Below are 22,614 nucleotides of genomic sequence, written 5' to 3'. Positions count from 1 at the left end.
AAAAAAAAGGCTAGGCTGCACCAATCAGGTATATAAACCACTAATGAGTACAATGCATTTGCTATCTCTCTTTCTCTCTGTCTTATTTTATTGTTCTTGGATGCAAAAGGACGAATTTATAATGAGAAGGTAGACAAGTAGATTTCTTGTTAAGCCACAAGTGCAATGCCGTGTCATAAAATATGACCTCGAGCAAGCGGGATAGATCTGTTAGGTTGTGCATGTAAGCGATGCTATACGGCTTTGGTGATCTTACTGAGTTGCCCATTTAAACCTGAAAAGCGAAAATATAGAGCGGGATTATCATATAATGACTGTATTCACATCTAATGGTTATAGTACACTTAAACAGCAATTATCTCCATACAGTGAAAAGAAGGCAGTGCTTACAAGGTGCACACAGTACTCCAGCCGCATGCGTTTAATTCAGAACTATGTGGCTAGTTTTTCCGAAAACTGCTTTGCTGTTGCACTGACGAAGACGCCACCCCCGTCTCGTAGTTCCCGGAACAAACGGTAAACTGGGAAACCTGGGATCGGTTGCCGGTTTTATATCGGGTCTCCGTCCAAATGGCAGCAATAAAGTCCGACTATTGCCACGAACATGAAAGTGGTTCATCTTTTATGCTATATCATAAGATGGCAATTAAGAAGGTTATATTGCTCTCTGTCAATCCGCCTCGACCTTTGGAGTTTCGGGTATTTTGGCCTCTTATACCCTCCGGAGATAGCCGACATGGCTGAAATAAAAAAAAGTACCCAAACTTTTTATCATACGAATTTGACATGGTTTTATGGCGGAGGCTTAAATACGGATGGCTAAGCCCAGCTTGTTCTCACTAGATATTTTTATTTCTGTACATGTCTTTTCCAGAGCTCGACGTTGCGCCATCGAGAGACAGAAGGGCTGCATTCTGTTAAGTGAGGCGTAACATCAACAGGCTCTTTAGGACTACTTACAAGCGTTTTACTTAAATCATAAACTTCTGCCAGGCCGCATGGCTTGAAAAGCGCAACAGGGATCATACCAGAGAACTAAGACTGGCGACTGTATATTAATGAATGGCAATAAGTGTCTATATTTACGTCGTGTAATAGAGTGAGTATTAATAGTTAAAGCGCTTTTTGAAGCGAAGTACCGCGTTGGTGTGTTCATACATGATGGCGTCGGCTTCACTAGCGGCACCCAGCTGGCATCTCCCACAGGTTGGCCAAACCGCAATGGCCATTGACATGAAGTTTCGTGATTATGGCTGCAGTAGTGATGACGCTGCAGTGACTGCTAGCCTGCTGTCGTGTAGCAGAAACGCACGAGGGCTAGGATTATATAACAGCGCAGTTGACTCTTCACGGAGAATGCCGACGGATACCTCAGTGTCCGACTCTACCAGGTTTGACACATCCCCTCTGACGGCCACGGCCGCTTCGCTCAACTCCTGTTCACCTTACTTCGGAAGCGCTGCATCGTCGACTGGAGCATCGGTTTCCTTGGAATCGTTCGACCCTGTAACGGACCGCAGGGCGATTCATCCATACTTCTCACATATAGCCGTCTATGATGTCGCCATACCGTCCAGTAGGCATTTTGTTCACGATCAGGAGGGTGGGTTCATGTTGGGCCGTGGGGACAGGTACACCCCCCACCCATCACACCACCACCACCACCACACTTACGGGACGAACAATTCCCTGTGGAAAATGGCTGAAGTTTCCGGTAACTTGGCCAGTCACGTGCCCGTCGGTCACAGCGTGCCAATCCATCATTATCCATTTCTTCAGGCAACAGGTAAAGTCCCAGTTAGCCTCATAGCATTCACACAAAATAAAACGCATATAGAAGACAGCTATTATTGGCACTATATAAGGGAATTGAAATTTTGTCATTCAAATCGAGTCTGGTGATTGTTGTTATTTTTTTGCAGGTATTTGGTGTAATACTTCCATACTAATTCCAGAAGTGGTGTGCATTTCCTCCTGATCAATTCTTTCTTAAAAATTTATTGATAACAATTTGTAAATAGAACAAGGCTGACAACACTAAAAGATGCTAATGTAATAAAACATGATCATACCACATCTCGAGCTTTATGCGTTGAATGCACATCCCTTTCCATATTAAAATAAATACACGTGTTTATTATTTGTCCAGTTACAATTTAATATTTGTAAGACGTACTTAGAAGGAACACAAAATATAGCAATAGCCGTGTTAAACCACTATGAGTTAACTGAAAACTGCCTACTTGAGTTCCATTGCGTAAATATCCGATGTTATATAGATGAGCATACGGCGTAAAATATCAATCAAATATAAATAAATATAAAAATGATAAGCGCTCAACAATTATGTAGTTAAGATGTCTCGTCATCCCCTGACACGGTGTTTATTTCTTTTCACCTGGTTTGACCATTATACTTATTTCTAATTTTTTTGTCTAATCACAAAAATATGCTTATGTTGGTAGTAGTAAAATATTAGTTCTGTCGAAATGGAAAACTAGGATTTCATGTGAGTTTATATTAAATGTTTTAAAAATCACACATATATTGGTATGACATAATATATATTTAATATACACTCAGTGAAAAGAAAAAAGGGATTGTAAAATCAGTCTTATTCTGACATTTTTATGTGTGCAATCTGTACACATTTATATTTTTAGAAGCTGAAATGTTTGTAGTGAATTTTTCTCCAAATCGTTTATACCGCTCATGTCAAGCGTGCTACCTGTGTCTTAACCTTCAGTGCAGTGCAGGCGGTCTCAGTTCCTAATTCCCCTGGGTGGCTCTGTTTTTCTCATAGCATATAGCAGGAAATTATCTAAAATGAAGACATGACGTGTTATTATTATTTATCCATAACTGCTCGCAGTTTTACGGTTGGCTTTTCTGCCATGCCAGGTAACCTTCACGTATTCATCAGTATAATTATATTTATATATAACTTTATTCTTCAAAAACAAAATCACGTTTGAATTCATAACTTCAGTACAGTTCGTTAAAATACGATTTATTCTGTATGAATGTTATGAAATCTTACGCCATTTAAATTTTTTCTTTGTGGCAATTCTTACCTCTTAAGACAACAAATACCTTGTATTGGCAGGTTCAGTACAGTTTGTCAAAATGCGATTTATGCTTTATGCATGGTATGAAAATTTACACAGTTTAAATTTTTCCATGGAGCAGTTTTTACCCCATAAGATAAAGAATACCTTGGGTTGGCAGGTAATTAGTATTTGCTTAATTTATTTGATTAGTATTTAACACAGTACTGGATAATTGTTCACGTATATGACGACGGTCAGGTTTTGTTCTTGTAGTAGGCATATATATAAATGTACATGCTGCATCCGTCATTTCAGAATTCGTGTTTAAATGCTTAATTAACCGAAATGTGTGGCATAAATATACGCGCATAAGCATGATGTGTGAAGTCTTAAACCGTGAAGGTAATCGATAGCTTCACAGAGCTGTCACTGTATTTAATCCACTCTTCAACAACCATGCTGGTTTATGCTGTAGATGTGCTTGTCACATAGAGGTCTACACTGTCACACCGAGATGGATAAATACCTCCAATCTTTCAAAATGCATCTAGTTTTTTCACTGTATTGTCCACGCGAATATAATTTTAAAAATACATATTTGCTCAAAAAGTAAAATAATGGCATAGAATATAAAGACTTGTAGCACGGATAATAAAAGTAAGACTTCCCACGAATTGTAAAACGCTAATTATACAACTGACTAATATTCGTTCAAATAAACGAGCAAACGAACTATTATGCATTCAAAACACGGAATATCTGCAGTGCAATTCGGATCAAGATTAACATAATATAACATTATGGACGTACAATCATACCAATCAGTATATATTTGCCCTTACCTCGCACATGCGAGCAATGAACAATATATCGATATTAACGAATAACTTCAAGGAGGCCTATACATGTACAACTCAGTGCAGGATTAATTCTTAGCGAAAGGCGTGTGCAGTTAACGTAACTCATGGACCACCCATTCAAATCGCCAGCACCACCATCGCAATAATAGATGTAGATTTCTAGGCACATTTGCACAAAATGTAGCCCTGACACCATAAAATAATGTAGAGATTCCATCCTCTGTAAAGTTTGTTACCGGCTGTCGTTTTCTTTTCGGTCGCGTCTACTGGCTGCATCAAAAAAGAAATGGGAGTCCCGGATCTCTTCTTTGTTGAACACATATATCTCTTATTATAAAGAAATATCAGCCGTCGTAGTGAAGTTTTGTGGAACATTTTATGTAAGAGACTTGCCTTTCCGAGCTTCAGTCCTGACAGTTTTATTGTCTTGCAGCAGAAAGGGCTATAAATCAGATCTCAACGGCGTTGTTTGTAAATAAGCCTCGTGTAGACGTTAGCCGACAGTGTTATGGCGACACTTGGCCGGCCAGACAGACTCACGGGAGATAACTCTTGTGATAACAAACCTATCAAATTACATGACTTTCTGCATCAGTTTTCCTCACAAGATAAAAAAATAAGTTTTGCGAGATGGATTTACAGGAACTGCACGGTATTAAATATTATAGACAAGACTATCAAAATGACATAATACCAACGGAAATATGGGTACGGTTAAACTGTAAATTACAGAATGACATAACAAATATTACAATCATAAATTCATGGCGACCAGATTTTCTCTAACCCCACATTTATAACAAAATGAATAATTTTAATCTTGCGATTGTAATTAACCATCATTTCTGTTGTAATACCGGTACATCAAAATGTCTTGTATATGAAGTGCACATACATGAATTACATAGTTGCATTGCATGTGTACAATGCGATCACTTCAATTTACACCACAAGTTATGGATTCAAAAAAGGATACAGTGACATGGATATTCAACAAGACACGCTCTCGTTAAGTTTCTTAAATTCTACAGTGAGTGTAGCTGTTTTGTTGGCAAATAAGGACAGGGAGTTTAACATATAACATATATGGCCATTTGTTCCACAGTTTTCATATATAGCTGTATCTTATTCTGCATAAACTGGGGGCTAGGGGATGTGTAAGAATCTGTGTTTGTTACATTAATTACCATGGTGCTTTTATGAACAGCTACAGTCAAAGTGCGACTGAGATGCTGATGTATTGGACGTGGAAAATACATATATATTCTCGCATCACGAGTCTGAAGGTATATTAGGATGCCATACCCCAAAATATCCAGTTTTCCATGCATACCAGCCAAATGATGATTGCGTCTGTCTTAGCTGCCACCAGATTTGTTTACTATAGTTGCTTAATTATTTCGTTTGAAAATTATTTCGTTTTTAGATTCGTTTGAAAATTGTGTTTTACATTTTGGGATATGAATCTTGAAATTTACGTTTAAGAATCATGTTCACTACACACAAGCTAGGATTCTGCTGATCAACCAAGCTTACCCAAAACTTGGTTCCTTTGCATTATTATTTGCATTATGTTGTTATCTGTAAAATGTGGTGACAGCTCAGCATTTGCGTATTTGTAAACCTGTGACGTCTAGAAATTTCATTTGTTAATTCTGCTAATCCATGAGGCTGTATAGGGGATGTCAGTTGCTACGGTCTAAGCAATGACATAAACATTGATTTTACCCCTTAATTTTGAAATTGGTTTAACGTTGCGCAGCTTTTACCACGTCTTCTGATTTAGATGTTGATTATGCCCCTACACTTTTGATCAGTATCCTTATTTCTGCCACTAATTCCCGCACGCCAAAACAATTTTCCCGCCACTCGTGCTAGACAACATCCACTCTAAGACGTGAATCAGACTGTAAATCAGGTAATTAAGTATAACATTACTTCTGCGCTTTTCAACATCAGTCACAGAAGTAAGATGAGAAGTTGACTTAGTTTTTATTTCCAACGATTTTAATGCTTTTTAAATACTTTTTAATCTGGCATTGTATATAATATCGCTTTAGTTAGACTTTAACGGTACGTTGGTTAATCAAAACTGTATCAAAATTCGTTAACCAAGATTTAAATATTTATATACGTTTAAACAACCCGGTTCACATTTGTCAATTTAAATAATTATAACCGTTTTACTGCGTAACTATGGTAAAATAGTGTGCACTAATATACTTCTGAAAAATACAATAACAATATTAAAGTAGACTTATTTATTTATTTATTTATTTATCTAATGTTTCCCACAATCGTCGAAAATATTTTCACCGACTCATAGTTTAGTTCAAATGCACAGGAAACATGGGACAGCAAAGGAGAAATTAGTAAAACAATACAACATGATCCAGTACAGATAAAAATTTATCTGCATAAGCCAGGATTCTGCTTGTGGACTACGATCCCCGAGCTCCTTTACATTGTTTTCATGTGATTGCTTATTAAATGTGATGACAACACATCATTTTGAAAAGTTTTATACCAGTGAGGTATATTGAATTGTGATGTCTTGTATATGTTCATGTCCATGTCAAAATATTTAATTATTGACTTACTGTTACAAATTTAAATCTCAGTTTCCGCATGATGATAATATGAAGTACTTATAGAGAATCAACCATACAAGGCATATTGCTGTCAACCAAATTAATATGTTGAAGGAGAAAATCTAATTAAATATAAATGTAATGTATGCTAAAAACCTCATTTAAATGTCAAGTTTAAGAATTATATTTGCATTGTGAAATCTATAATTATGACTTGGGAAAAGCTTGGCTTTGTTAAGTCTTTGAAAAAGACATTATAATGACTGGTATCTGGAGCGATCCCTCATTATATTGTACAGGTGATTTTGACGGTGAGATGTAGAAGTTTAACAGACATCAAAGATATAGCTGAAGGTCCGAGTGGTGAATTTCGAAGATGGCAACCTGATTTTTGATGGCATAATTCCACCTTATTGAAGATAACATCGGATCCTTTGATCCATACATTTGTATGTATGCGGCATAATCAAGATGTGTGCCAATTGCACACAGGCTGTGTGTTAACATGTTATATGTAACAAGGTGAAATTGGGTGCAATAACGTGGTTAAGCCTTCTCGTATTTTTCACGTAACTGAAATTTTCTGAAATTTAACTGAAAGTCGGCCATCCGTTAAAAATATGGATGTGTAAATGTGTTATTTATCCATATACTCACTCACTCTTCTGTTTTGTTTTTCTTTTATTTTTGATTTTTATTTCATGCATTCCCTGCGATGTAACCAATGTAAAGGCATACATACATGTACTTCCTTAACACTGTAATTACGCATATTTTGTACAAACTAACCGTGGCGATATTGACGTCTCCAGGTTACATTATTCTTTCACATTTTGTATGAAGGTTTATAATGGCTCAAATAGTCAGCAAGAATTATCGTTAGAATTTTTCCTATTTTCTCGATTTTCAAACCTAGAAAAACGATTTGCTGCAAACGGGACTGGACATTTAGCTATATCATATGATACTGAACGTTTACATTAACCGAAAGTGTTTAACAATCTGTCGGATTTACAATCTATTTCTGATGGCCTCCAGGCATCCTAACAACCAGGTAAGCCTCATTTAGTTTCCTCAAATGTCAACACTAGTCCAAATGGTTGACTGTCTCATTCCACAGCTTTGCCCGTTCTGTACTGAAAGGGAAACCAACTTGCCTCATATGTCAACGCTTTACGGCTGGCTGTCGTGTCTCACACAGTAGTTTTTCCTTTCATGAGATCCAACGATGGTTCATATTTGAAGATCACATAAAATAATTCGATAAGCAATTTGTAGAAAATAATTGGATTTTTTTTCTACCCCGCCATTTTACCCTAGTCGTAAAAGGAACTCTGTAAGTATAGCAGAATCGCCCATTTGCCAATAACTTCACCACCGTCACTATACAGAGCTCGAGAGTTTGATTGAAAGCTCATACTTTCTGCTGTCATGCACATCTTCTTGCATCGTGAGGAATGGTTAAAAAATACAGAAACTTACAGTTGTAGAGTTTTTTATATTGTGTGATAAGTATATTCATATTAAAAACTACAACGCGTGGCAAAATGCTCTTTTATTTTCCACTTCATTGAAAAGTACTTCACCATTTTACATATTACTGGGTTATGTTTCATTCTCTGCCAACAGGAATATTTGAATTAGAACTCTTCACCATCACTTAAAACTTATGGTAATAATGGTCAAACTTATGGTAATAATGGACAAACTTATGGTAATAATGGTCAAACTTATGATAATAATGGATAAACTTATGGTAATAATGGACAAACTTATGGTAATAATGGTCAAACTTATGGTAATAATGATAAAAATCCATACTTCTTTTTGTTTGGAAATCTACGACAAAATATCAGAATGGCAATTTAAGCGTTGGTGAATGGAAAATCAATGTGGAATGACTTGCCACGATGTTTGCATCGCCAGGATATGGCTGAAATATTACAAATTATTAAACCTATAAAATAAACTCAATTGAAATACGGCAAAGTGTGCAGGAATGCACTTTTTCTACTACCTATATGTGTACAGAACTTCTACATAAATCTGGTAACAGTTTTACCTTTTCTAAACAATGTTCTTGCTGCATAGCAACATTAGCAAAGAATTATAGATGGACAAAAAATACTTGTAGTGCTTCATTAGAACTCATTTATAATTTTACATACAAATGTTCTTGTCTCCTCCATACAGCTTGAACTTGAAAAGCTGTTAATTTTAATTACTATAACACTTGTCTATTGTATGCAAATTTTTAAATTTGTAAATTGTCAAATGTGGTTGACATTAATTGTGAAATGTGACTGAGCTGTCGGTCAGACCCTTCACTAAGCTTGAACATGAGACTAGCTTTGAATTTATAATCTATGTGTCGAAACAGACATTCGCATATCAGGCGTCAAACAATATGGACGTTCCGGATCAATAATCGCATGCCACTTCCCCAAACGACGTTTAACACAAATCACCAAAGAACTAAGACAGTATATAAAGTACGAAGATAGGAGGGAATCATACAAAGAGAAACAGTCAACAATTTTCAGTGATGTAAAAGACGCAAGATATGTTCTAGGCGATTGAGTGGAACTTGGAGTGAAGGCGTTTGGTGAAATAACCTTGACAGAAATAACTTGTGACGTTGATTGAAATCGTCACATACCACACACGGTCCAACAAATGCTACAAGGTGAGACATGTACACGCAATATGCAACACCCTTCGGTATATTGCTGTTCAAGTATGGATATTTACAATGTCAAAATTGAAACTATTCATCTTGTCGTACAGTCTACGAGAGGGAAATCCGTTCTGGTCACTTGAGGCGTCAAGGACACTCGTTCACTCATGCTATGACTGAAATTCTACAATTTCGTGTAGTTATCACTGGAATGATTTATCCAATAATCATGCAGACGAGGCTTCACAGCCATAGCGTCTAACACTGAACGAAACGGCCAATACAGAATAAAATGGTCAACACTGAACGAAATGGCCAATACAGAATAAAGTGGTCAACACTGAACGATTTGGCCAATACAGAATAAAGTGGTCAACACTGAACGATTTGGCCAATACAGAATAAAGTGGCCAACACTGAACGAAATAGCCAATACAGAATAAGGTCGTCAACACTGAACGAAAAGGCCAATACAGAATAAAGTGGCCAACACTGAATGAAATGTCCAATACAGAATAAAGTGGTCAACACTGAACGATTTGGCCAATACAGAATAAAGTTGTTAACACTGAACGAAATAGCCAATACAGAATAAAGTCGTCAACACCTAACGAAATGGCCAATACAGAATAAAGTGGTCAACACTGAACGATTTGGCCAATACAGAAAAGTGGCCAACACTGAACGAAATGGCCAATGCTGAATAAAGTTTTCAACACTGAACGATTTGGCCAATACTGAAGGATATGACTAAAATTACATGAAGTGGCCATACTGAACGAGGTGGCCAATACTGAACGAAATGGTCATTATTGAAAAGATATTGACCAAATGCTGAATACATTTTCTGATTTATATATTTAAAATAGGTTCTCAATACTAAACGAAGTGATTGGCCTTAGAATATCATGCGAATTTTTTCGTAACACGGGGATGCCTAATGTTAGCCCAGTTGTTCAACACAGGGCGAAATGGCCAACACTGAGCGAAGTGTCCAGTACTGAGGGAAATAGCCAATATTGAGCGAAAAGTCAATACTGAGCCAAAGTTAAAAGAAGCGACTAACGTTGAACGAGGGAAATACTATATATATACTGATCGAAGTCGGTGATACTAAATGAAGTTTACTCGACGAAGTTTGCAATACGACGACAGCTCTGTAGCATATGAAAACTTAATTTTAACATTTTAGTACAATCATCCAAGCACGTGATTATAAGAATGATTTATTTTTTGCCAACTTTGCTAATCAAGAATTTCAAAATATTTCTTCTCCCTTGTACTCACCATCCATGAGAGAACAATTCATGAATAGTCTTTTTAATATGTTTTGAAAATAATCAGGCGTGATATATAAAGGACACATCGGCAACTACTGGAATTTGTGACTGTAAATCTAGTAATTCTTCTATAACCATATTATACCAGGGAAAACGACTGGTAGATTCTATTATTAATGCTGTTGGTATTTTTAATACTTTAACTATCAAACATAATCATTCGTGCGCGATAATTAAAGGCGGATGCAGCAGGTCATTTCAAGTTGTGAAATATTCTTTTTGTTTTAATCAACTCAGGGATTAACAGTCTATATGAAGATAATTGATATTCCTAGCTATATCATATTGGAAACAGCTTTAATTTCATTTTAATAATAAACAAGTTTTTACATGCACCAAGATAACATCTATCACTATTGGTCTCTTTTTCCGAGCACTCACTTGAACCGAAACACTAAGTGTGACTCAGCATGATACCAATGTGAACTGGTATATGTTTGAGAATGTTTCATGTTACAAAAACTCCGGAACATTTGTATGTAACATTTCTGCTCAGGGAAATGAGCTGTTTGTTAGCAGGAGTTGTGGACCTCACACATTCGGAGACTTTCATCGGACAGATTTTGACATTTCTGGAGGTTACTCCCAGTGTGGTTAGTTTGTGGTACTCCTCACGACGCTATTAAACCGCCCGATCCCTGTTGTTTAACAGCGTTTATTACCTTCATCAAAAGACGGACACCTCGAGGAGCATGTCGCGCATTGCCTACATCAAAGAAATGATTCTTAACTCGTGACTTTTAGTAACTCTGTTGGAATTCTTCAGAAATTCTCGATGTTTTAAAATAGCCAAGCATAGTCTGCTACTAAAAATAATAAAGATATTCGATCAGGTCAGAGATGAAATTTCGCATTTTACATTTAATTTTATTTCATGGTATTGTAATCATTCGTATGTTTTCCTTGATACTCTACAAGCTTGTAAAATCTAGATTTGAATCACTGTCGTTGAATTCATTTAACTATATTACAACGAAGAAATAAAAGTATTAACAAAGAGAGACTTGTTTCGGATTGCTTATGTGTCAACATATTGTTGTAAATGATTTAAATATCATATTATCAACTGTTGGGTTCATTAATTACACCGAATAGCTCTGTCTTACTCAATATTCACATACATGTGTACGATATATAACAGTCTCCGGCCATAAGTGGGAAGGTCCAAGCCAAATCAAATCACAGTTACAATCATTTTTATCTGATAATATGTATATTGTGCAGCCTTTTCGTGTAACCTATATGTCTGGCTTCCTCTCTAGCCGCACGTTCCATCAACCTGCGGATGGTCGTGGGTTTCCCCCGAGCTCTGCCCGGTTTCATCCCACCATAATGCTGGCCACCGTCGTATAAGTGAAATATTATTAGTGCGTAAAACACCAATCAAATAAATAAATAAATAAATGTAACCTATATGTTTATTGTGCAGCCTATATATTTGCAATGCATTATTCTCATCTGTTTATGTTCCATCAAACGTGTAGTTCAGTAAATACTCTCATAATTTTTTTATGAGATTATGAATATATATAAATATTTTTTATTATTTATATTGCGAAAATACTTTTTGATAAATCACCAAAAACAATGCTTGTCGTGACTTACTGTTCTCCTGTTAGATTTGTGAGGTATAACGGCTGAAAAATTTGGTGATCCATGTCAGAAACATGCATCTACTTCATGTAAATACTTCTGGGAGTATTGCGGAAATACACGATTTTTCCTGGATAATACTTCCAATAAATAAAATCCTGTAGTCCAAATAATAATGTAAGAAATGAGTATTTTGTAGTACTTAATATACAAATTATCCATCATGCTCAGAGTTAAAATGGAAACTTTATATATTCTCCAATTAAATGTCAAATCAATGTCTACTTTTCTTTTTTTACGATGCCGTAATTTCCACTTCTCTAAATTATTATGTATTCATTCAGTAAGCAATAATGTCATATTATTTTGAAGTGCACTGAACGATGAAATGACTGACTCACCGAGGATACACACAAATGATATATAAGAATGCATGGCTTTGATAACTCCTAAATTTAACTATTTATTTCTTAATTGTTTCATTGTGAATACGCACTGAAATAGCTCCACAATTCAGCAAGTGTTTGTCTTAATTGCAATCTGTTAATGACAATTTCACATTGCAATTTAGCAAAAATACCGAGGGGCGTCTCAATTGGACATAATATCTTTGGGATCGATCTTCAGTCAGCCGTCGGAATCGTATCCACTAGAACGAGAATCAATTAGCCTCTTGTTAACATATTTCGTCCGCTCCACGCAAAACTGGCATCAAACCACAGAGAGGAATTATGTGTCTATGAATAACAAAATCCAGTTCCCAAGGGTCGTTAGCAAGACTTGATATTGGTCGATACTTGTGAACCAGAGAGCCATACATAAAATTTGAAGCAGGGTGTGACTTATACATTTACAGCGCATGGCCAGTAAATAAATATTTCTTGTCCGTGTTTGTACAAGTATTTTCAATCAGTTATGAGTTGTTGCCTTGTCTATACGAGGCAAGTAAATATCGATTAACCAATTAACAGCTTTTGTTTACTGACAACCACCACCCACCCTCCCTCTCTCACTCTTTAACTGTCTTGTTAACGATTTGTGGGCCGACACAGGTTCAGTAACGTGAATAAAATCTCATTAAAATTGTGGATGGAGGAAGGAACGAATTAATGTGGTACGGAGTACATTTTGTCACAAACCAGAAACACAAACTAGGTAAATATTGGATCAGTCAGATCCATAAATATTTCTCGTTTCACAATAAATTACAAATCTTGGAAAGAATGTGTACTTTTAGTATCAGCTGGTGTTCATTCATGCAGTCATCGAATTGCATTCGGTCATGTAGAACAATAACCGGGTGTGAGCCAATTGTTTGTCACTTGTTTTTTATGATTAATAATAAACTTATAACTCTGTTTCCACGCCCGCCTTTTTGATCAACATTCGATCATGATTGATGTAAACATTTATGCACTAAAGGGGTTCAATAAATGGTGTCGAAACTTAGTTTAGGGAGTTTAACATCATGAATTAGAAAAAAGTATTCTAACTGCATTTTCTTTGTAATAATATAGACGTCCAACATATCAGTGTGTAGACCTTTGGTTGTTACATGTCACTGAACAAAAGCAAGTTTTAGTACGAGTATGACTGATGGCTAAAAGAAATAGAATACAGTTTCTATACAGCGTGATCCTCATATGTACACCTTTAGACGTTAAACATCGCATGAATCGCTTTGGTGTCCCATTAAGCCTGTTACTTTGTTGTCATAATGACCCTATCACCCCACGCCATATATCAAATATGACAACTGAAGAAAGAAAAATCTTCTGACTTCCTTTTTTGTTCATGATGTGTAAAACTGTCTCTACGAGAGGTCTGTCATGCATCCACACAACCTGTAAGAACTTCGGGGATTTTGCTGTGAACTTCAAAAGATTTCCCATCATAATTATGACCCTGACGAGGGTGAGAATGAAATGTTATATAATAAAAGATAAAATCATACCTCTGACGAACAGTATATATTGAACATTTTTGTTTTATAACAAACTGGCGTCAGTCAACGTTAAGTGACTCGGCTTCCCTTCATTTGTCAACAGTTTAATTGATTTAACCCGTTGTTAGCTGATCTGTATAAGTTTGCTCATTCTAGAAGGTGCCAAACCTAATCATCACATTCTACACACGACATTTCGGACATAATACATGACTACAGGTAATTATAATGGGGTAAATTATAAAATTATCCGTAGACATTCGTTTACATTTTTCTCCAGTTATTTGTCTTCTGTGTAAATCCCGAAAACTGGACTTTGTCAAAGTTGCTGACAATTTCTTCACCACTAATCCAAACTTAATGGTTAAGTAATTATATGGGTTTGTGATTCTAATTTTGCTAATCAAACTGTACATTCATTTTTTTCCTGTAACTCAAGGCTTTTTACCGACTTGGAACCCTTTCCTGTGTTCTATCTGTGTATCAACTAAAACACTTCAACATGACGCAAATTGGGAAACACGCTAAGTTTGTTTTGCGTTAACCCAGTAATTTATCTTGCAATATACGTTTTAATGAAAAATCCTTCTTTGCACACATGTCTATGCATGGGAGAATGCTGTGTCGAAAACTAGCCCGTATGCTCCACTTAGCAAAAATCGTTGTACACTGCCTTAAACTCTGCATGCAAGTGTCAAGAAGTTGAAAGCTTTAACTGAATCAGAACGTTATGTAACGCTTGTTCAGTGATAAACCCATAAATAGGCAAATTCTCAAAAGTACATATAAAAGACCCTGAACTCGTCTTTGTTGATTCGAATGTGTTTTGGCAAAAGCGACAACAGCTGCTAAATCCGTTTGCTGGCATATATCAGTGTATGTCATGGGCATTTTATTTGCTGGAAATAACAATAATTCAAGGTAGTATCTTAAGGAAATCGGCAGGCTACGCATCCAGAGGTCTGGTACATCATCACTATAGATATTACGATAGGCTAGAAAAATTTGAAAACGGTAAAAGCGCCGCCTACCGTCTGGACGCCCTCTGTCTTTGAAGACAACTCTAATGGTCGCAGGCAAATCATGGAAGGCCAATAAACACGCTGTGACGCCTTTCATGTGGCACTTTTCTTCAGCTGTTTAAGAGAGTTTTACAACTGAGTGTAGATTCCTCCAACTCCCTTGTGAGAAACAGTTTAAAAGACAACATTGGGCGCGTTTGTCTGTGCCAGGGCGTTTACGATCTAAGCTAGTCAGAGTGCAGGTATAAAGATCTCTTTGAGGTAGGTCAATATGGCGGCGACCAGCTTTGTTCTCCCTGGGTACTATATCTCAGGACATCCTGTTTGCAGATAACCTGACGATCAACAGATGATGGCAACGTTGTATGGTCGGATATTGAGGTTTACATTTTTGCTGATCAAAGAGAAATATTTGAGAACTCGAAAAAAATTTACTGTCTGCTGCTTGCAATCACAATATTTACTGCCTTTGATGGCACTTCTTTATTTACGATAAAGTCCTGTCCAAAATGTTGATCGATTAAAGACTTCCTGATATACTATAGTACACAAATCACCTGTTGGTATGGATCATGTATCCATTGAGGGCACTCGCAACATAAATCAATGTATTTTATATCCTTTTTCATGGTTTTTTTTTTATTCCATTCTACCAATTCTATTATCAATCAATCAGTCATTTATAAATTATATAAATCATAACAAACCTCATAAGAATCATTATGTGTTCAGCTAATACGGAATTAACCATGTTTGCGGCATGTTTGCGCTATGAAAACCTAAAAACCGAACAAGAGCGTTAGACTACGTCAAACTGTACCTTTACTCAGAAGATATCCTCTATAGATTATTTCATTTTGAAACTAAACATAGTTAGAGCTATTTGTATTTTTAGCTTTAAATCTCAGACAGAAATTTCACAATTTTAGAAACTTCATGCGCTTACTTGTTGCTTGTGTTAAAACTGTACCTATACCTATAAAATTATACCTATACATTAAACTGCACATTATGCCTATACATTAAACTGCACATTATGCCTATACATTAAACTGCACATTATACCTATACATTAAACTGCACATTATACCTATACATTAAACTACACATTATACCTATACATTAAACTGTATAACTTTAGAAACTTCATGCGCTTAGTTGTTGCTTGTGTTAAAACTGCACATTATACCCATACATTAAACTGCACATAATACTTATACATTAAAGTGAACATTATACCTATACATTAAACTGTAAATTATGCCTATATAGTGTATGCTTACTCGCTGTGTTGACGTGGTTTACCGTTTTACCAAGGAGTGTACCAAAATGGTTAAATTTCCAGTTCCAAACTTCTTTGAACATGTTTACGTAACTCTACCTTGGAAATACCACACAGTGCCTTGGAAGTTTTATTTATCCGGAACAGAGATTGGTAATAAAGATGTGAAGTAGCGGACATATTTCCCAGGGAAGTGCCTGGGCACACATCTCAATGTTTCTGGATCGTTTCCTTTGCATACATGCCATGTCAACGGGCCGTCATTAAATGTCGGTAATGAACTTTATTCGTTCATTTACGAGTCATTGTAAAGAACTTTATTGTCCTGTATAAACAGATTGCCATCGCAGGCTGGCAAATCTTTTCGACATCCGAGTTATTGTCACGCCTGGTAAAGATCAACTTAAACAGAAATGAACATAGCGATTCGTCCTGAATCACGAATGACATGCTCCGATATTTAAACGGTACTCTAATTGTTTAATATTTCCTGATGATATTGCTTCCAATCCGAATTAAAACATCATGATGTTGAAACAATAATCCAATGACCTTCAATTTAGATGACATTAAATGATCAAGATTAGGCAATAATCTCACAAACTTTGCTGTAGTTACAAGTGATCAAGTGAAATATTTAGCAAAATCCAGGTTCTAGGTTCAGGTGGTTTTGAAAAGGTTTTATTATTATTGTTTTTTTGCGATTTGGAACACATAGTATTGGAAATATTATCAAATCCAATACAACAGTCCATTCCAATCCATTAATCCAATTAATCAGAAAAGCCATAAACATGCATTTATGCTAACACATAAACCAAATGTTTGTATCACTTTTATTGTATCCCTTAAGAAACAACTTTTTACAATGACCCGTGTTTGTTCATTTAGAATTCGTTGACCAGTGCAGTATATTTTATTACTATTCAGATCGGTTATAGAAACTATAGTTAAGGTCACAATATTGTGTCTTGAAGATAAACCACCAACTCAGGCTGCTGCCTAAAGGCGCTCGTTCAATTTCCACCAGAATTTGTAAACAGAGGTTGAGGTGTTTTACTCTATTAATGACAGTAATTTATACTTTTTTTACTCAAGCACTGTTTAAAAGTAGAATGAAACGATTTCTATTTGTCCAACGACTGTAGTATCACCTCATTTTATTCTAAAGCATATAGTGTGATTAGAATATACTGTCATATAAACTTAGTTTTTAAATTTATCAATTTGAAAAATTTATTTTGTTCATTCCGTGACAACTACCTCTGTGTGTGTATTTTTAGGATTATGTATAGGTTTACTGCTGTTGATATACTTAAGTGCTCGACTTCGTGTTAGAAAGGCCCTACATAACAGAACTATTGCGGATAAACAAAGACTTTATAATTTGAAATTAATTAGATACATTAGTGAACCTTTTGTAATTTCTACAATTATCATTGCAAGGTTTCTTTTCTCAGAGACGTATTGAAATAGACTTTTGGAATTGGACTCAGTGTTGACACAGACCCTTAGTATAGACTTTGTATGACATTTTATTTTGCAGTGGTTATCAGTATTTTGAATTAATCATTTGGTCTGTTTATTTCATCAATGTTATTCTATGTTAAATATGACGAGAAGACAGCATTCTAAGTAATTCTAAACTAGTGACGTCTAACAACTTGCAATTATTTTTTTTACCTAATTTTGCTTAAACCATGATCCTAGGTGCTGTGTAATTTGCTACTATTACAGGATTATGAGCAATTATAGGATCAGCTAGAATAAAACCCTAACTCAAGTAAATTGACAAGAAGCTGAATTTCACCGGTTACTTTTGACCATTTATCAATTATTATTACACTGTCGGTTCTCTGGTTTTCATCTCTGTAAGGTTTTATTCTTTTGCATTGTTTCAGGCATTCCTCAATCTACCCATCTTCCACCTACCACGATAGCGCCATCGGCCATTACGCTGCGCAAGAGACGCCGACCCTACAGTAAATACCAAATAGCCGAGCTAGAGAGAGAGTACCTGGGATCCGCCTACATATCCAAAACCAGGAGATGGGAACTGGCACAAAGGATCCATCTGACAGAGAGACAAATTAAAATCTGGTTCCAGAATAGACGAATAAAGGAAAAAAAGATTCAAAACAAAACCTAATGAAAAAAGAAAAGTCACATTCTTGAGCAAGGCTGCAACTTACTTGTGTCGGTGTTTTTAAATTATTTCAATGGAACGGTCCTTTTCGTTTTAAAACCTTTCCAGGAGAGTAAAAGGATACTCATAGCCAGCATGGACGGTATTTTGCCTTACTCTCGAATTAAAGCACAGTGCCAAAGACGTGAAGGCAACTGGCGGAATGTAGTTTGTATTGTATTCCACTTGGCGTGGTCCAATGCGAAGTGTTTGTGCCATTGTGGTTATATATTAGATATTGGCAAGAAAATCAACACTGACGGTTTTGAACCACAAACTTATAGCAGATAAGCTTGCTGACGGTTATGTGAAAACCCAATCACTCATTGGTTCTTGAGCATCAGGAAAAACCGTGGGTTTCATTTCTTTATTTCAAGATATGTGAACTTCTGAATACCACATACAAATGTTCGCTCACGAATGCACAAGTTTCTGTGCTTATTCGTGTTGAACTTTATACCCGATGAATGGACTTCTCCAGAACGTGTATGTGTCTTGTTACTTTGCGTTCAGTGGACCTCATGTAGCAACATTCAGTTGAGGTTTTGTTGTTACTTGTTACTTTTGTAAGCTTATGTCCCCATGTTATAACCATACAATAAACCAATTTCCCGAACCATGTATTTCTGTTGTCATCAGCGTGACAAATAGCGATCACAGCCTTCTATTTCTTGTAGATCCACACTACGGTAAGTCCTCGAGTTTTTAATTATTCTGTGAAGATGCAGCAGGAAGGCCTGCGAGCATTGACCTGGAACGTCCTTATTGGTTGGCGGCTAGTATGCGAATGTCCGTTTCGACGCATAGGTTCGTGGAATAATTCAAACTTTTTTCCCATTATGAAAAATATCAAAAATCTATTAACTACAACTTTGCAACTTTCCATGTCTTCACTGCTTCTGAACAGTATTTAACACTGTTTCATGAATCATGGCCAAGCCATCCAATGGGTTGTCTTTGGATCTATGCGTAGAAAGAAACATTCACATACCAGCTGTAAACCACGATGGATGTATCAGGTCAATAATCGCAAAACAAACCACCAAAGAACTTAGAAAGTATATAAAGTAAGAACTTAGGTCGGAATTATGCAAAGCGATGTAATAAACAGTTTTCGATAATGTTGTAAAGCATATGCTATAGGTGTATGAGCAAAATCAGTATTCATATCCTGTATCATGCATGTACACAAGTTGCCGATAATAAAATAGTATCTTAGTTGCGCGTTGATGGCAACTGTTCATATATCCAACGTGGAGCCTTAATTCAAGACGATGAAAACATCCCAACCCCACCCCTCCCCCAGATCTGGGTTAAGCGGAATTAGACACAATCATCAAACAGAGCGCCAGAGATGTTGGACGCTCTGTCCATATTTACTGACAAGAGAATTATCCTCAATGTAAAGCTTAAGAGACTTAAATAAAGTAAAGGCGTTTGATGGAATAATCTTAACAAGCTGATTTTTAAACGCCAAACTGTAAACGATTATAGCCTTCACCAATGCCATCACGTATTCGAATTTAAGCGACTGAATGTTCTCATGCTTACAAGGTATAATGGAACTTTGTACACAACTTTTCACAAAATGCACACAAAAATAGCTTATTACGATAGGAAATGACTTCCTCCAATAACTGAGATCTTTAAAATCTTTCACCGTCTAGTGCTTCATGAATATTGAAGTAATCCTATAACGTATGTATAGATTATGAGGGTCAGAATACACGACAACCCTCTTAAAATCCAATTGTTCCAAAAAGCTCGCAGCTCTGGTCTTACTGTCTATGTTGTTCGTTTTTAAAATAAAAGAAAGGCTAAAATATGAAGTAAGGTTCATTATACAGACAACTGAAAGCTATGCGGAAAAATACTATAATATTTTTTTCAGATCGTTTTAAAGAGTGTTGAAAGGCATTCAAATATTTGAATGTATGGTGGGCTTTATGAGCCATACTGACGGTATCTAGGAACTCTGACGTCACATCACCTTGTTTCCTTACGTTCACCAGAAGGGAGGACTTCTTTGAAACACTATTTCAGTTATCTTTTATTCATGGATAAAAAGGGTTATTCCAACGTTCAGTGTTGTGATTGGAGTTGAAAAAACGTCATAAAGCCCACCTAAGCATTCAAATGTTTGAACGCCTTTAACTCTTCTCACAAAAATCTTTGAAATAAATGAAAGTATACTACTGCATAGTTTTAAATGGTGTATGTCTAGTGGTGCTTACCTCGAGTTATTAAGGTCTTTTCCTTTAATTATATCGTATTTGATATTTCGCACACTATCTTATGGATATTATACAACTTTCATGAAAATGAAAGCATCATAGGTGATATAGTACATTGAAGCAGCAGCAATAAAATAAATAAATAATGAATAAAAGAGTGAGTGAGTGAGTGCTTGGGGTTTAACGTCGTACTCAACAAGTTTTCAGTCATATGACGACGAAGGAATCATTTGGGTGCATGTACGTATAATGTGCCTCCTTGTTGCAGGACGGATTTCCACCGCTCTTTTATTTAGTGCTGCTTCACTGAGACGACTTACCGAAGGCAAGTAAGCCGCACCGCCCGAGCCATTATACTGATACGGGTCAACCAGTCGTTGCACTATCCCCTTCATGCTGAACGCCAAGCGAGGAAATTACAACTTCCTCTTTTAAAGTCTTAGGTGTGACTCGATCAAGGATTGATCCTGGATCTACCGGTCCCGAAGCGGACGCTCTATGAATAAAAGAGAGTAATGTGTCCTCTTTCTGAGTACTTTTCTGGCTTGTAAATATGTTACTGGTTCATAGTGCTTTATTTATGGTGCTAAACTTTTTATAGAAGGTGTCCATTAAAAATGTGTGTGTGATACTCAAGTCTTAGATAACTATATGTGCTCATTGTTAGCGCGATATGCCAATACCCTGTATTCAACAACAACCAACTCAGGATGGGACTGATACATGGTACCATTACACTCTGTCAGTCCCAAATGTCCCTTTTGCTGGGACCACTGACAGTTGCTCACTTCAATTTAATTCATAGACATCTAGTTATTTCAGCCACATTGTTGCCACTCTTATTGAAGTAAATTACCCTTAATGAAATAGATGTTTTAGTAAGCGTTACAAGTATTACAAGTGTAACGCTTACTGGAATAATTACAATTAACTCGAATGAAATATTTTTTCAGTTAGCACTGCAATGGCAACCTTTATTGAAATGTTACGGATTTCATTTCACTAAGACATATTTAATGGCCATATTGATGATTACTGAAATATTCTCAGAAGGATTGTGTGAGATTGACTTATTAAATCATTTCAAGATGTCATAACAAACAGTATAACTAGGGAACTAACAGTATCATGTGTCATAGCATGCATAATTTTCACTTGATTTCACTTTCCCTGTGTCCTTTCTATTGTATTGACTTGGATGTATTTTGAGTGTATTTCTGGGATTATTGAAGTATTTGTGTTACTTTACACTTTATTTATTAGTCCCAAACCGGTGCCTGGAGATTTTATGTTTGAACCACGTCCGTCGGTATATCACTCCATCAGTCTGTCACAAAAGCTTTCCAAAAGTTATTTGAAAACTGTTCATTGCGCTGGATTGACATTTGTCATGGCGAAGTTATAGATGGAGTTCCAGTTTCGAACACCTATGTCCAAATTTAACAAATTATGGCGGTTTTTGTCCACACAGTTTTCTGGGGCTTTTTCAAAACGGATCCTATTGAATTGGAACTTGGCACATGCCTGTACCTTGGCAAATGACAGATTAGGTTTGAGTTTCCTACCCGTAGTCCAGTTTGGATAAGATTATAATTGTTTTGTCCAAATAGTTTTACGGACAAAATATTTTTACGGAAAATGATTCTTCCTTATGCATTAAAACCAAGTAAAATGCTTCTCCACATCTCCAAGTTATTGTCGAGCTTCGGCCCCCTGCGTGCAACTTGAACACAACTATGATTGTTTTCATCCAAACAGTTTTCCGGAAATTTTTCGTATTGCTCAATTACAATCCATCATATTGCTGTCTTTGATCATATAAGTTATCATTGACT

At 36.2% G+C, this 22,614-nt stretch overlaps 1 protein-coding gene across 1 annotated transcript; it reads left to right on the top strand.

The window, feature by feature from the left end:
- Positions 1 to 1,221: 1,221 nt before the first annotated feature.
- On the top strand, positions 1,222 to 18,509 carry LOC135463912 (homeobox protein Hox-B7a-like). Its single transcript, XM_064741379.1, has 2 exons — positions 1,222 to 1,786; positions 18,262 to 18,509. Exons 1-2 carry the CDS (start codon positions 1,222 to 1,224, stop codon positions 18,507 to 18,509), a joined length of 813 nt encoding a protein of 270 aa, XP_064597449.1.
- Positions 18,510 to 22,614: the final 4,105 nt, after the last annotated feature.

This window comes from Liolophura sinensis, chromosome 1 (assembly GCF_032854445.1).
Source record: "Liolophura sinensis isolate JHLJ2023 chromosome 1, CUHK_Ljap_v2, whole genome shotgun sequence".
Lineage (NCBI taxonomy): Eukaryota > Metazoa > Mollusca > Polyplacophora > Chitonida > Chitonidae > Liolophura > Liolophura sinensis.
This window is presented reverse-complemented; position numbering and strand designations above follow the sequence as displayed.